This window comes from Lepus europaeus, chromosome 23, assembly GCF_033115175.1.
Source record: "Lepus europaeus isolate LE1 chromosome 23, mLepTim1.pri, whole genome shotgun sequence".
Lineage (NCBI taxonomy): Eukaryota > Metazoa > Chordata > Mammalia > Lagomorpha > Leporidae > Lepus > Lepus europaeus.
Genome location: NC_084849.1, coordinates 21594466 through 21610840, shown reverse-complemented (window position 1 = coordinate 21610840; position 16375 = coordinate 21594466). Strand labels below are relative to the sequence as shown.

General features: G+C 40.1%; 2 protein-coding genes across 3 annotated transcripts in view; one reads left to right on the top strand and one right to left on the bottom strand.

The window, feature by feature from the left end:
- TTC28 (tetratricopeptide repeat domain 28) overlaps nt 1-16375 on the top strand; it is a 695665-nt gene that overhangs the window by 235261 nt on the left and 444029 nt on the right. The gene's annotated exons all lie outside the window — the stretch shown is intronic.
- Nucleotides 14753-15476, bottom strand: LOC133752288 (protein BTG4-like). Its single transcript, XM_062182768.1, has 2 exons — nt 15433-15476; nt 14753-15395 (listed from the first exon to the last, which is right to left on the bottom strand). The coding sequence occupies exons 1-2, from the start codon at nt 15474-15476 to the stop codon at nt 14753-14755; spliced, it is 687 nt and encodes a 228-aa protein (XP_062038752.1).

Genomic DNA, 16375 nt, shown 5'->3' with positions numbered 1-16375 from the left:
ATAGAAGACTGCTGCTCTTATTCTTCTGAGATCTGGATTCATGTTGGGAGAGTGTAATTTCTATACTAAACTTTTAAATAGATTTGATTTGTGAAGCATATTTTGGTTTCTTTCTTGATTCTCTAACTCTGTAGGTCTTGGGCTGAAATGTGGGGAACATATGTTCCATCATTTCCATGTTTTGGATCTAGCCTTCTCTGAGTACCCCTTTCTTTTGGGTTATTCTCCATCTGCTAAATCCTTACCTTAGTGAATTTTGCCTTTTCATATAGCTCTTTTAAATTCTAGTCGTTTCCAAGTTCCTTCTTGCAAATGTATCTTTTTTTGTCCCTTTTTTTTTAGGACAAAATATAAAAGTTTGTTATTTTATTGAGAAATCCATGCTGATGTGTTCAGTTGATGCAATTATATGGGGGAAATTCCATTCTCAGGTAAAACTAGAGCTGCATTTTAGAGACAACACCTAAACTACAGGATGACTCCTATAATGGAAATTTGGAACATTGTTTTTGACTTTGAGAGCATAAATTATGATTGTTTTCAAATTACACTGTATAGCTTCTTGTACTTTATTTGGCTTGCTTATATGATAGCAAAGACACTGTGGTTGGCCTAAACAAAATATCGAATTTCCTATAATGAAACATTGGTATTTTACGGTACCCAATGGAAAGATGTGCAAGCTAGGCTGTATGAAGGGCCAGCATGGTGGTGCAATGGGTTAAACCACTACCCGTGACACCAACAACACCAGCATCACATATAAATGCCTGTTTGAGTCCTGGCCACTCTACTTCTGCTCCAGCTCCCTGCTAATGCTCCTAGGAAAGCAGCAGAAGATGGCCCAAGTGCTTGGGCCCTTGCCAGTCATGTGGGAGACCTGCTTCATTCTGGCCCAGCACCAGCTGTTGTGGCCATTTTGGGAAGTAAACCAGTGGATAGAACTCTTTCTCTCTCTTCTGTCTCTCTGTAGCTTTGCCTTTCAAACAAATAAATAAATTTTTTGAAAAAAAAAAAGATTTATTTATTTGGCGGTGATGACTGAAAAGAAGCTATCACACCAGTTTCAGCAGAAACATTTGGTCTTCAAAATGCAAAATGACTGTTGCCTTAATATGTGTTGTGGTGGAAACTCCTTGCAGATCAGAAAAACTGGACTTTTTTAACAAGTGACCGAAAAGATTTCATTGAAGAGAATATTCACTAGACCTAATTATTGCTCTTATTATTACTGTTGGACTGAATCAAAGGACTTGGAAAGTCAGGACATTATTGCTCAGAGAAGCTCTGGATGGTGGAATTACAAGGGCTTCATATGAGTGCTTCCATAAGTATGAAGTGCATGTGTTTGTAATTATCAGTTACCACAGAGTGAACTCAAAGGAGATAGAATTTTATGGAATGTAGTATTTTTACACCTTATAAGTGTTTGCTTTCTTTCTAATTCTACTCCTCAATGATATCTACTATTGATGAGTTTGTTGCATATCAATGGGGAGTTTAATTTTTATTTTTTTATTTAGTAAATATAGGTTTCCAAAGTACAGTTTATGGATTACAATGGCTTTCCCCCCACCCATGATTTCCCTCCCACTCACACCCCTCCCATCTTCCGCTCCCTCTCCCATCCCATTCACATCAAGATTCATTTTCAATTATTTTATATACAGAAGGTTGATTTAGATATATTAAGTAAAGATTTCATCAGTTTGCACCCACACAGAAACACAAAGTGTAAAATACTATATGAGTACTAGTTATAGCATTGCTTCACACTGGACAACACATTAAGGACAGAGATCCTACATGGGGAGTAAGTGCAAAGTGACTCCTATTGTTGACTTAACAAATTGACACTCTTGTTTATGGCATCAGTAATCTCCCTAGGCTCTTGTCATGAGTTGCCAAGGCTGTGGAAGCCTTTTGAGTTCGCCGACTTCGATCTTATTTAGACAAGGTCATAGTCAAAGTGGAAGTTCTCTCCTCCCTTCAGAGAAAGGTACCTCCTTCTTTGATGGCCCCATTCTTTCCACTGGGATCTCACTCTCAGAGATCTTTCATTTAGGTTTTTTGTTTGTTTGTTTGTTTGTTTTTGCCAGAGTGTCTTGGCTTTCCATGCCTAAAGTACTCTCACGGGCTCTTCAGCCAGATCTGAATGCCTTAAGGGCTGATTCTGAGGCAAGAGTGCTATTTAGGACATCTGCCATTCTATGAGTCTACTGTGTATCCTGCTTCCCATGATGGATCATTCTCTCCCTTTTTGATTCTATCAGTTAGTATTAGCAGACACTAGTCTTGTTTATGTGATCCCTTTGACTCTTAGACCTATCAGTGTGATCAATTGTGAACTGAAATTGATCACTTGGACTAGTGAGATGGCATTGGTACATGCCACCTTGATGGGATTGTATTGGAATCCCCTGGCACAGGAGTTAGAAATGTGCCAGGGGAGTTTAATTTTTTTGTGTGAGCTGTGTATTATCTGCAGAGTTTCTATGTAGTGTGAGCAGTCTCAATTTTTGTTTGTTGTAATTTCCAGGGCTAAACATATACAAATTCTATATTTGAGTGGTTTTCCACTAATTAGAGAAAGTCTTACCAGAGTTTGGATGATAATTCCTCATTTCCTAAAATTGTGTATGTGTATGTGTGTGTGTATATTAGATATCAATATTTTAATAATAATGCTTCATAAGAATTTTCTTGTCATGTAAATGTTGAATGAGGTCATCTTCATATAGCCTTAGTCTCTGTTGTGAATTGTAAGGGTTCATTTATGCTTAAATATGTTAACATTTTGACATTCATTACAAATGAAATAACATGTTTTTCCCTTTTATTTTAATGTAGTGTTACTTTTGTTTGGTGGAATTTATGTACTGAAAATACAACTATGTTTCTGTTTAAAAAAAAAAAAAAGAGTGAGATAGAAAGCAGTGTGGAACCCAGGCACCAGCACTTAGTCTCTGCAGCCACATGGGCTCTGTATTAGTTTGCTATTGCCGTTATAATAAATTATCACATGCTTAGAGGCTTAAACAACACAGATTTATGCTCTTAAAGCTCTTGAAGCTTTTAAGTCTGAAATTAGTTTCACTGGGCTCAGCTCAAGGTGTTAGGACTGCATTTCTTCTGAATGCTGTCGGGAAGAATTTATTTCCTTATTTTATCCAGCTTCTAGAGTACATTCCTTACATTCCTAGACTCGTGTGCCCTTCCTCCATCTTCAAGCAGCATGACATCTTGCTTCAGACTCTACATTACCACCTTCTTTTGAAAACTATCCCTCTGCCTCCATCTTATAGGGATACTTATGATCATATTAAAAGCCCACCTAGATAATCTGAAATATCCTCCCGCTTACAGTCCTTACCTTGATCACATTTGCAGTGTACTTTTTGTTATATAAGGTAAAATTCATAGATTCTGGGGATTAGGACCTGGATATGCTTGGGGGTTTCTATTCAGTTTACTGTGATCCTTTATAGCTGCTCTTCTCTCTGAAGTTGCTCAAGGTCTCTATTTTGCTGAAGACCAGCTTTCTCCTTTTTTTGGCATACAGATGCCAGGGATATTATTGGGGAGGAAAAGTTTGCTTAACACTCCTAGGGTTCCTGGCTAGTCCTGAGATAAAACACACAGATTAACAGGAAAAAAAGCACAACAGATTTATTTAATCAAAGTTTGATGTGACATGGGACACTTTAGAAATGACAACTCAAAAACTTAGGAAAAACTGTTTTTAATGCTAGGTTCAATAAAAAATGGACAGCTATGTAGAAATGTGCATAAAAGGATTTGCTATAATAACAACAGACAGGGTGAGGGGAAACCTAGCAAGAACTGTGTATTCTCTTTGTCCTTCTGGGTATAGGCTGGGATCCTTATAGAATGAGGTCTGCTTTCAGACAAGGTAGATAGCTCAGAGGAGTTTCTTGATGGCCAGCTGTTACACAGAAATATGGGGTTTTATGGCTGATTTTGAAGGAGAGGCATTCTAGTTCTATCTCCTGCATTAGAGGGGAAGGGGAAATAGGAGAAAGAAGGGCAAGAGAAGGTTAGGAAAATCTTGTTTCTGAGCACCTTTCCTTCCTTTCAAAGTATTTAGCATGATAAGGCACCATACTGTGGGATATTGGATTCTGAACTCTGATAATATCTAACCCACAGTTGTTAGCCTTAGACCCTGGATTCACAAGGGAATAGTTCAGATTAATGGGATATTTGAATATCAGTTCCAGATTTACACAAGAGGCAATATAAAGCCTTAACTTGGTCAGATGTCCAATTCTGGTCTATTTTCTTAGGTCATGGGGTGAGTTCATACAGAAAAATCTGGGGGCCGGAAATGTGGCATTGAGATTAGAGCTGCCACTTGCAGTGCCATCATCCCATAGGGGTGCCGGTTTGATTCCCAACTGATCCACTTCCGATCCTGCTCTCTGCTATGGCCTGGGAAAGCAGTAGAAGATGGCCCAAGTCCTTGGGCCCCTGCACGCATGTGGGAGACCTGAAGAGAGCTCCTGGCTCCTGGCTTCAGATTGGTGCAGCTCCGGCCCTTGTGACCAATTAGGGAGTGAACCAGTGGGTGGAAGACCTCTCTCTCTCCCTCTCCTTCTCCCTCTCCCTCTCTCTCCCTCTCCCTCTCCCTCTCCCTCTCTCTGCCTCTCCTTCTCTCTCTGTGTAACTCTGACTTTCAAATAAATAAATCTTAAAAAAAAAAACCAAAAAACCTGGCTTCAGACTTCTCAGTCTTACTGAGGAAATGCAGTTCTCATGGATAAAAGTATGTGTTGGGTACCTTGATCAAGGTTGTTAATTTAGTCATAACTAAAGGCAGGATATATCGTAACATGTTCTTGCAAAAAATGTAATTGGAGTCTTTTCCAAGAAGTCTTTGAAATTTAAGTGAAAAGTGATCTCTGTTAAATATAAGAGTGGGAATAAGAGAGGGAGGAGATGTACAATTTGGGACATGCTCAATCTGACTTGCCCCAAATGGTAGAGTTAGAAACGTGCCAGGGGATTCCAATACAATCCCATCAAGGTGGCATGTACCAATGCCATCTCACTAGTCCAAGTGATCAATTTCAGTTCACAATTGATCACACTGATAGGTCTAAGAGTCAAAGGGATCACATAAACAAGACTAGTGTCTGCTAATACTAACTGATAGAATCAAAAAGGGAGAGAATGATCCATCATGGGAAGCAGGATACACAGTAGACTCATAGAATGGCAGATGTCCTAAATAGCACTCTTGCCTCAGAATCAGCCCTTAAGGCATTCAGATCTGGCTGAAGAGCCCGTGAGAGTACTTTAGGCATGGAAAGCCAAGACACTCTGGCAAAAACAAACAAACAAACAAACAAAAAACCTAAATGAAAGATCTCTGAGAGTGAGATCCCAGTGGAAAGAATGGGGCCATCAAAGAAGGAGGTACCTTTCTCTGAAGGGAGGAGAGAACTTCCACTTTGACTATGACCTTGTCTAAATAAGATCGAAGTCGGCGAACTCAAAAGGCTTCCACAGCCTTGGCAACTCATGACAAGAGCCTAGGGAGATTACTGATGCCATAAACAAGAGTGTCAATTTGTTAAGTCAACAATAGGAGTCACTTTGCACTTACTCCCCATGTAGGATCTCTGTCCTTAATGTGTTGTCCAGTGTGAAGCAATGCTATAACTAGTACTCAAATAGTATTTTACACTTTGTGTTTCTGTGTGGGTGCAAACTGATGAAATCTTTACTTATATACTAAATCGATCTTCTGTATATAAAGATAATTGAAAATGAATCTTGATGTGAATGGAAGGGGAGAAGGAGTGAGAGAGGGGAGGGTTGTGGGTGGGAGGGAAGATATGGGGGGAAAAAGCCATTGTAATCTAAAAGCTGTACTTTGGAAATTTATATTTATTGAATAGAAGTTTAAAAAAAATGTAATTGGAGTGTTTTGGTTGTACCAAGCAGGATGTCTCTAACAAGAAATGATAGACACTTAATGATTGTTATCCTTTTGCTTTTAAAACCAAATGAGGGGCTTCGCTGTGGCTTACTTGGCTAATCCTCTGCCTGCGGCATCGGGGTTCTATTCCCGGTTGGGGCACCAGATTCTGTCCCGGTTGCTCCTCTTCCAGTCCAGCTCTCTGCTGTGGCCCAGGAGTGCAGTGGAGGATGGCCCAAGTGCTTGGGCCCTGCACCCGCATGAGAGACCGGGAGGAAGCACCCAGTTCCTGGCTTCGGATCGGCGCAGTGCCTGCTGTGGCGGCCATTTGGGGAGTGAACCAATGGAAGGAAGACCTTTCTCTCTCTTTCTCTCTCTCTCCCTGTCAAAAAAAAAAAAAAAAAAAAGAGAGAGAGAGAGAGAGAGCAATTCATACTACTGTGACCCTCAGGATAGCAATCTAAAAGATAAACTCATATTATGAAAGAAGTGGAGGGCAAACAAGAGTCCAAGTTTAGAGGACTGTTAGACAAGACACAGACTTGAGAATTAGATAGTTGTGTGTCTTCACAGTTGGTTTCCTCTCAAACTTGATTTCAAAAGCTTTTCCATCTCTCCAATAGATAGATATTCTGGGTATTAGCAGACCTGGACCTCTGCTAGTTTCACTGTGAACCTGAAGGTACCCTTCTCTTAACTGCCCCTTGATTATCCCCATTTCTTGACAAGCTGAAAACTTGCTGTAGAGATCCAGTCAGGTTCTTCTCAGACAGGATTGAGTCTGTGGCCCCAAAGCATGCTCACGTTTTTTTTTTTTTTTTTTCCCAAAAAAGATATTTGGTGTTGGCTCATCTTTTTTGTTTATTTTTAAAGTTTATTTTAATCTACTTGAAAATCAGAGTAGGACTGAGAGGGGTGGATGGTGTCTTCTGTCTGCTGGTTCACTCCCCAAATGCTCACAAAGGCCAGGTCTGAGCCAGGTCAAAGCCAGTAGCCTGGAATTTATCTAGTTCTCCACAGAGGTGGCAGGGGTCCAAGCACTGGAGCTGTGGTCTGCTGTCTTCCAGGATGCATTAGCAGAAAGCTGGATCAGAAGTGGAGCAGTCAGGACTCAAGCTGGCCCTCTGCTATAGAGTGTGGAGTCCCAAGCAGAGGCTGCATGTGCGTGCCATAATGTCTATCCCCAAGCTCCCGTTTTTTGAGGATGTTTTCTTTTGGACACCTGAACATATTTTAATGGTATTCCTACATGATAAATAAGCCTCTCTTCTGTGATCTTTCAAATTTGCTTTACTTTTCTGATATAAAAAATAGTAAACTAGCTAATACTTGAGGCATGTCTTTACTTTTATATTTATATTATATTATTATATTTTATATTTTATATACTTGTCATGTAGAATTTTTAATATGACAATTCCATAGTGAAGATGAGACTCCGTTAATTGATGGCACTTGAGATAGAGGAACATGACCACATTTGACAGTGTATTGTTAGGCTAGAAACAAATTGCTGCCACAGCTGCCTCACTGAAGAGGCACATGTGTTGTGTCTGGTTGGAGCTAGATGCCAACAAATCAATAAGTATAGATTATTGTAATAATTTAAACCAGTATTAAAATATTAAAATTTAACAAAAGCCTTGGTTTATAATTCCTATTGGATGCTCAGGAATTCCAGTTATTAGTGTGGGTCATTCTTCAGTAGGTGAAATAGAATTTATACCAGCAAAGTGTATGACTCACAGTTTTGGATATGGGATGTTCAGTTTTCATAAGCAATAGCATGCCTGCTTTCAGAAATTACCTCCCTAATGTGTTCTAAGTTATAGTAATAGTTGCTTCTTCATTTCTTCCTAATATGCTGCTTAGCAAGGTCACAGCAGATGTTGGCACAGGTGTATTGTATGTGAGAATACTAATTATGGGAAATGGGGGACAATAAGAATAAAGGGGTTTATGCTAGGAAACTAATGAAGGATGAGGGGTAGATACTGCCCAGAAGCACCCATAGAGTACAGAATATGTGGGTGCTGACCCACAAGTATATGGAGAGTGCTAGTCTCTAAAACCATCTGGCTTAATGCATTTATATGAGCAAATTAGAGATGTAAATGTGGCCATGCAGGATTAATCACGCACTATGCTGCTCTTTGCTGGCGTTAGTACCAAATCACATTTCACGTTCTTGGTACTCTGTATTGTTTCTTTAGATTTATTACTTTTGTTTGGCATATCATCTCTTATGCAGTACTATTGCTATGCAGGGGAATTTTTCCATGTCTGTACCTGCAATGCAGAAGGAGGGGCTCAGGGGGAAAGAGGAAACAGAAGCATCAAATCAGCATTGTTTTATTTCCTTTCATGGTGCAAGTGCTGCCTGAATTCCCTAGTAAATTTACTGCTGCCTGTGTTGAGACTCTTTTGGCATTTTCAGTATAACTATATTTTCTGGCATTTTTAGTTGTTGTTCTTGATGCCAACACTTGGGAGACTTTCTGTGAGAAAATGGAAGTTGACTTGTCCTGGTGCTCAGAAACAATGAAACCTCATCACCGCTGCAGCAGGAATTGCTAGCTGTTCCTAGCAGTCACTTCTCGTTCCCTTAGCAGTAAACTACAGTTACTTTTTAAATTATGTATGTATGTTAAAAGATTTATTTATTTATATGAAAGGCAGAGCTACAGAAAGATAGGGAGAGACACACAGAGGAAGATCTTCCAACCTGCTAGTTCACTCCCCAAATACTTGCAATAAGCAAATCTGGGCCAGAACAAAGCCAGGAGCCAAGAACTCCATCCAGGTCTCCCACACAGGTGTCGGGGGGTCCAAGCATTTGGGCCATTGTCTGCTGCCTTACCAGTCATATTAGCATGGAACTGAATTGGAAACAGAGCAGCTGGGACACAAACTAGCACATTGAAATAGTATGCCAGAGTTGCAAGCAGTGACTTAACATGGTGCCACAGCACCAACCCCAAACTGTGCAGTTATTAACTGGACCATTGGCATCCCAGAATAAAGGCTACATTTCCCCAGCTTCCAGTTGGGGATATTCATAAAACTAAATTCTCGCCAGTTGGATGTAAGCAGAAGTGTCGAAGACACTGCCTAACACATATGAGGGATCTTTAAAAAGTTCATGGAGGATGCATGTTATGGAAAAATTATGTGCGGATTTCAAATTTTTTTCATACCAAAATAGACTATCTTTTACAAAAGAAAGATTTATTTATTTGAAAGGCAGAGTCACAAAGAGGGGGAGAGGTAGAGTCAGAGAAGTCGTCCATCTGCTGGCTCACTCCCCAAAGGGCCACAATGGCTGAGCCAGACCGAAGCCAGGAGACAGGTGCTTCAGCTGGGTCTCATGTGGGTACAGAGGCCGAAGCACATGGACCATCTTCCACTGCCCTCCCAGATGCACTAAGAGGGAGCTGGATCAGAATCAGAGAAGCTGGGATTCAATCAGGGCCATACAGGATGCTGGTGTCCCAGGCTGCAGCATAACCCACTATGCCACAGTCCTGCCCCGTAGACTGTCTTAAAATATGCTTAGTTTTATTTACTTGAAAGGTAGAGTGACAAAGAGTGAGTGTGTGAGAGAGAGGTGGGCAGAGAAAGATCTCCCACCCGTTGGCTTACTCGCCAAATGCCTACAATGGCCTGAATTGAGCTAGGTCAAAGCCAGCAATCTGGAATTGGTGGCAGGGACTCAAGTACCTGAGCCTCCCAGGATGAGCATTAGCAGGAAGCTGGCTCAGAAGCAGAACATCCAGGACTCAGACCAGGCACTCTGAAGTGGGACGGGAGCATCCCAAGCAGCAGTTTAACCCGCTGTGCCACAATCTGCCCCTAAGTACTCTTTTTGTTTGTTTTAAACATTTATTTATTTATTTGAAAGAGTTACACAGAGAGAGAAGGAGAGGCAGAGAGAGACAGAGAGGTCTTCCATCTTCTGGTTCACTCCCCCGTTGTCTGCAAGGGCTGGAGCTGTGCTGATCTGGAGCCAGGAGCCAGGAGCTTCTTCCAGTCTCCCATGTGAGTGCAGGGGCCAAAAGACTTGGGCCATCTTCTACTGCTTTCCCAGGCCATAACAGAGCGCTGGATCAGAAGTGGAGCAGCAGGGACTCAAACCGACATCCATATGGGATACCAGCCCTGCAGGCGATAGCACCACCCGCTATACCACAGTGCCGGCCCCCCTAAACTAATCTTTTAACTCCATCTATCCATGAGTTTTTTGAAGTACACTCATCTCTTTATAAGGGGAAATATTCTTTTCTTCCTTTCTCTTTCTTGTAGGCTAGAAAGTAGATATGATGGTTGGTGCTTAAACAGTTCTTTTGGGCTATAATTGAAAGCTTTATGTTGGTTTTGGAGTGTGGAACAAGAGAGAATAGGTCTCTGATGATAGTTGAGATGGTATATAAGCCATGGACTCCTGATGTCTAGATTTTGATTAAAATTAAACTTCTTTGTTAGTTAAGCTGCTATTATTTTGATGTATCTAGTACTTACCACTAAATCTAATCCTGACTAATACAGTCAACATGGGAACCTGTTTTTGTGCCTGTTGGCAAGTCAGGAAATTGATAGTTTCTGGGATTTAGAATTTTTAAAGATTAGAATGTAGCTTCTGGTTCTCTTCTCCTTATCTAGGTCCAACCTGCTGCACCCCTGCAATATTCCCGCATGTGGAGGTTTCCCTGATATCTGTGTTCAAGGAAGATAATTGAGGAAAATAGTTCTGTCACAGATGAGAGAAACCAGAATTTATAAACCTAAGTTAGTAACCAGAAAATGTAAATCTATGTCATTTTATAGTTCTTCTGGTTACATGTGATCATTGGACACAGAGAGGTATAGAAATGCAGGAAGAAAGTGAAGTTTCGTGGGAGTCTATAAAATGGAAAGCATCTGGTGTGAAGTCTATAAAAGAGCACAATGTCAGATCATTCCAGGTTCTTTTGTGAGCTGAAATCTGGCTTAATACAAAGGGCTTCCAAGTGCTATTGCTTCCTGCTGCTCCAAAAGAGGACGTGAAGGCAGTGGGGACTGCTGTAATTTAGTTAGTGTAGGTAAAAACTCTGTGGGCGGGTCAGTCCTCTTCTAGTATTGGCAATGAAGTGATGCCAGCGGATGGGAGTACTTAGAGATAGCAGAAAAAGTGGAGATGAAACCTAAGTCCTTATTGTGAGAGACAGAAAAAATATTTCACTTTAAATTCCATTCTAAAGAAGAGTCAAGTCTTAAGATTTTGTTTCCCTTCTGAAGCAAATGGAGACAGAATCTTATCACCATCTAATTTAGTCTTTTCATAGATAAGGAAAAGTTTTTCCTAAAGCAAATTGCAAGGTAAGCATCGGTAGATTATTTTTAAAAAGGATATGCATAGAATCAGGAAAATAGAGATGCCAGTATGGTAAATTAGCCTCTGGCTTCTTCACCAGTTTTACGGGAGTATAAATACAGCGTGGTTTTACTTTCTTTCAATCACCCCCTTCAGCCATACTTTGCCAAATCCCTCTTTCTGGGCAGATTCCAGATTCTATAACTTTCTGCATGCTTTTGGGTATTAAAGAAAATTCATTCTGCTCTAATTTAAAACTCCAATATTATATCCAATTTAAAGTTCTTCCTTCTGCTTTTTTCCAGAGCCAATGGCTCAGGCTTCATTAAAAGGGGACTTTTCTTTTTTCTTTTTCTTTCTTTCTTTCTTTTTTTTAAAATTTCTCTTCTGGGTCTCTAGCTCTTCCCAGTGTGTTTTAGTATGTGAAGAAGACAAAGGAAAGGGTTAAATATCTCTCCCCTTACTGGTGCTGCTATGTTCACTCTCTGTTGATTGTGGGAATTTTCTGATCACCATTGGCAGATATCCAAATGCTAGTTCTCTTAGGAGAGCACATGGATTACTTTTTTTTGTAGAACCTTTCAAGTAGCCCCTACCCTCCACTGTGGTTTCTGATCTGAGTTCAAGTTCTAACCCTTCCAACCTCTCTTGGCATCCTCCTTTAATCTCTTGTTAGCATCCCTTAGCTTTCAGGCAGTCCCCTTAGGTAGGATTCCCCGTAAACGTGCCAGGCCATCTTTGGAAATTCATGCATCTTTTTTGTGCCAAATGACGAGTCTTATGTTATTCCACTGTTGTCCCCTTTCAGGGCAGATCACCTATCTATTATCCAACCCGGAAGTTCTCAGTGTGATTCCCTAGGCCAGCTGTATAGTGTCACCTGGAAATGTATTAGACATGTAAAACTCTTGGGCCTGACCTGTGCTCTGACAAGCCCTGTAGGTGATCCTATTATATGCTAAAATTTGAGAATAGTTGCTCTGATTATTCAAAAGGGAAAATAAGATGCTAGTTTTTTCTTACCATAGATATTCTCATTCTTTATGGCTGATTTTCCTGGAAGCCCTGAGTCCCACTTTGACTTAGGGGTAGGAAAGCCATAGAACTTCCCAAGTAACTTCTTAGAATTTCTTCCATTCTTGTATGGATAAGAGGAGTAGGGGTAGGGAAAACAGCAACTGGCAGCGTTATGAGGGTGATTTTAAAAGTTCATGGAAAAGTTAAATTGTCTTTCAGTTCATATTTGAGATATTAGCTTATGCTATTGTAATAATCCCCGAATATCAGTGGCTTAAAAGGACAAAGATTTAGGTCCCAGTCATGTAACTTACTCACGTTGGCTGGCTACAGGTCAGTTGCAGGCCTGCTCTACATCTTCTTTCTTTAAGGACCTGGACTGGGATCACCCTGTCTGATATATGCTAACCTCACTGCAGATGGAAAACAGGAATGATGGCCCTGAGAATTTCTGTTCAAATGTGACATATGACATTTCCATTCACATTCTGCTGGCCAAAGCTAGTCACATGGTTGAGCCTGATGTCACTGGAGCAGGAAGTAGAGCTCATCTCAGATGGGCCAGATGGAGAGGGGCAGTGAATATTTTGAACAAATAATACAAAAGATCATAATTTTTAAATAAACTATAGCTATATTATTGTTGAAATATAGTTCCTACCTTCAAAAGGCAATAGGAATGGAAATGTTAGGAAATATGAAACAGTCAGAATAATATCAAATTATATACATTGTAATTGCAAGATGAGTTCATAGGAGAGAAGACACTGAACCAAGCTATGTGATCAGTGATGGCTGTTATTGGGGGAAAGAGGGAATTCCACAACAGAGCAACAGACTAAGCCAGGACCAAGGTTGGAGTAAATATGACTAGTGGAAGAACAGAGAAGAGACCGCTACTGATGGACTAGGATAGCCTGGTTTTGAAATGAAGAAGGACAGGATTGGCAAGAAAAGATAGGCCTAGATTATGGATCATCAAAGGAAAAAACTAGATTTGATATTGTAGGTGTTAGGGTATTTTGTTGATCAGTTTTTAAGATTGACTCAACACTATCATTTGACTCAATGCAAAGAAAAGGCTAGATTGAGAAGTATAATGACATTTCTTCCACTTAATAGCCAGTGGTCATTCATTCAACCTGTACTTAGTAATATTGTGTACTAGGCATTGTTGCAGATGTCAGGAATATGGGTAAAATGATAGAAATTCTGCTTTTAACAAAGCAATTGAAAGTTAAATATAAAAAATGAAATGATTACAAGTCAGAGAGGCCCCAGTGAAGAACAAGATGGGAGTACACCAGGTATTTTTAAGAGGCAAATTGTAAGTCAACAGATAAACCACCAATGAGTCAATCTGGTTAATGTGATTTAAATATGATGTAGCTACCTAAAATCATAGGAGGTAGTTCCTGAGATGTCCTAGATATTCTTTTGGATGAAAAAGCAAGTTGGAGGTCCAAATGTAAAGTGTTAGCCCAAATGTATTGGAAAAATGTATGTACAAGCATAGATAATTTCGGGAATTTTATATGAAAAATGGAGTAGGATTAGTGGTGATGGAAATAAAGACTTTTAATTTTTTTAGACTCCTCTGTTTGCATTTTTACCACAACATATTTTAACTTTATAATTAAAACTATTTAAGCAAAAAAGTATCTGCTTAAATGTCAAAGTATGTAATCTCCCCAAATTGAGAAGGAATCATTGAGACCAAAGAATGAAGAAAGAAACTCCATGGACAAATAAGAGTTCATTAGGGCAGCTTACATCTGGGATTGCAGATTAGGATGGATGGTGATCTGGACAAATGCAACAGCAAGACTGCGCAAGGTGGCAGAAGAAGAAAGATTTTATACGTTGGCAAATCAACAATAGGAGCCAGAGTACAGCTTCTGTTATGAGATTTCAGGAAGTGTGCTTTAGGAAGTAGCCCTCACACAGCTTGCTGGTCTTCCTGACCTTATCTGAAAGGCTTCTGGTAGCACTTAAATTTTATGGTGGCACCAGCTAAGAGAAAGGTCAACTGGAGAGGTGAGACTTTAGATACATTTCCTGTGGGTTGCTGCCACATAGCATCTCATCACAGTCAACTTTTATGTATGGCTTTATCTGTGTTCTTTTTTTTTTAATTTTGGAATTAAAAACATGGTATGTTTATTTAAGCTTACTTTTCATAATTCATTGAATCTTATAGGTCAGCATCTTCATTCTATTACTTCACTGGGTACATTTACTAGTATTACATAAAACTTCACATTAAGAATTAAAAGTACTTTTAAGAACAGAGTCATCATCTGATAAGATTTGTAAACATACACCTTAGTCCCTAACCTGAACATTTTTTTCCACTGGCCTCTCAGCCTCAGATTCATTTTCATTTTGGTAAAATGAAGCCACTCCTGTAGCCTTTTCCTGCTGCATGCCTAGTCACTGTCTTATCGGTTTGTGTTGACCCAGTGGTGTCGGTCCACCCGGCGCATAGCAGGCCTGTAACACCTGGGGTTCTTATATACAGTGTGACAGGCACTTCCCAGGAGGCCCACGTGGCCATCTGCCACGTGCTTTCTGCAGGACATTTGGAACCAAGATCGAAAGTTCTGTTTCAAGTTTTCAACCTGATAAATGCTCTTCGGATTGCTGACTTTAGGGATGATCTGAGGTTCTCTGCAACAATTTTCTTCATCAGAGGACATGCCGGAGGAGTGGTCCAACGTGACTTTATTAACAGCATAACCGATTTGTTGGGAGAGTTCCCATTCCTCCTGTCTGCCTTTAAAAGAAGCTATTGTGAATGGATGATTTTTCTCACCATACCTGAAGCACACTTCAAAGGGATCTACCCATATGGTCATCACCTTTGGAAGTCCCAGGTGAGAAAAATCTACATGACTCTCGGCACAAGCCCTTTCTAAAATGGGATCTTTATTCTGGTTGTTGTTGATCCTGATACACCTGAAGCCTTGCCCTTTAGCAGGGCGATCGGAGTGCCAGTGACCGCTGTAGGTCTCAAACAAGACTGTCATCAGCTTTTCTGCAAAGTCTTCTATTTGTTGCTTACTCAGTTTGTCATGTTTTTTTTTTTTTTTGTTTTTTTTTGTTTTTTTTGTTTTTTTTTACCAGTTTTGTGAGAAAGGAAACTGTTGCAATTTCATCTCTCATGATTTGAGGAAATTCTAAGAGGAGACTTGCCAGCAAAAGCTCTTCAGCTCCAACAAAACACAGGCCAGAGGTAGAAGACCAACTGCACTACACTTTGTGTTTCTAACTCTCAACCCTGCCTCTATCTGTGTTCTTAAACATCCGGTTACAAATCGGGTGTTAATAACTGTATTAGCTTTAATTTTAAATTACTTTAAAGCTAATTTGATACAGTTAATAACTTTAACTCTGACTTGGCTTCTTTCATTTATCCTGTTCTTGTCCTGATAATCCTAGTTGTATGTGCTTTTGGAGTCTCATCAAATAGTTACTCTCTTCTTAGATACTCTGAAGTTCTTTTCTATTGCTGGTTTCTTTTTTGGGCTTTTTTTTCATGGTGATTATATATACACATCATAAAATTTACCGTCTAACCATTTGTAAGTTCATTTTGAAAAATTTAATCTTTTTTTTCTACACGATCTTTCATCACCTCATTCTGTCTCTTCAGGACACCAACATTTCCTAAAAGGACAACTTTGACAGTGAAAGCGATGGCTACAGCCAACTCTGGAGTGCTTGAGACCAGAGGATGGTCCAGAATAGGAGACACATATCCACTATCAGAGCCAGGTAGCAAGTCAGATATCAAGGTATTCTTGAGGGTGAAAATCAGGCATTGGTTAGGGTTTCTGTATAATCAAAGACAAGGACTAGAAATCTTGGATAAGATGAAGGCACGAAGGCACCAGGAGGCTTTGTCTTAAGAGAACAAATGGGAGATAACTGAGCTCTTCATACGCAGCAGTAGCTGTAATACTAAGTAGGAAGAGAAACTGCTGCCACAAGCTTTCTGCAGGTAACAGGAGTTGGGTAGAACCGACCTGGAAGAGGGACGTCGGGGGCACTTTGACCCTATT

Bases quoted from the DNA above. Each gene is read 5' to 3' on its own strand.
- LOC133752288 (XM_062182768.1), bottom strand. From the start codon at position 15,476: ATGAGAGATGAAATTGCAACAGTTTCCTTTCTCACAAAACTGGT. The intron at 15,396-15,432 runs AAAAAAAAACAA...AAACAAAAAAAA, and splicing joins TCCTTTCTCACAAAACTGGT to AAAAAAACATGACAAACTGA.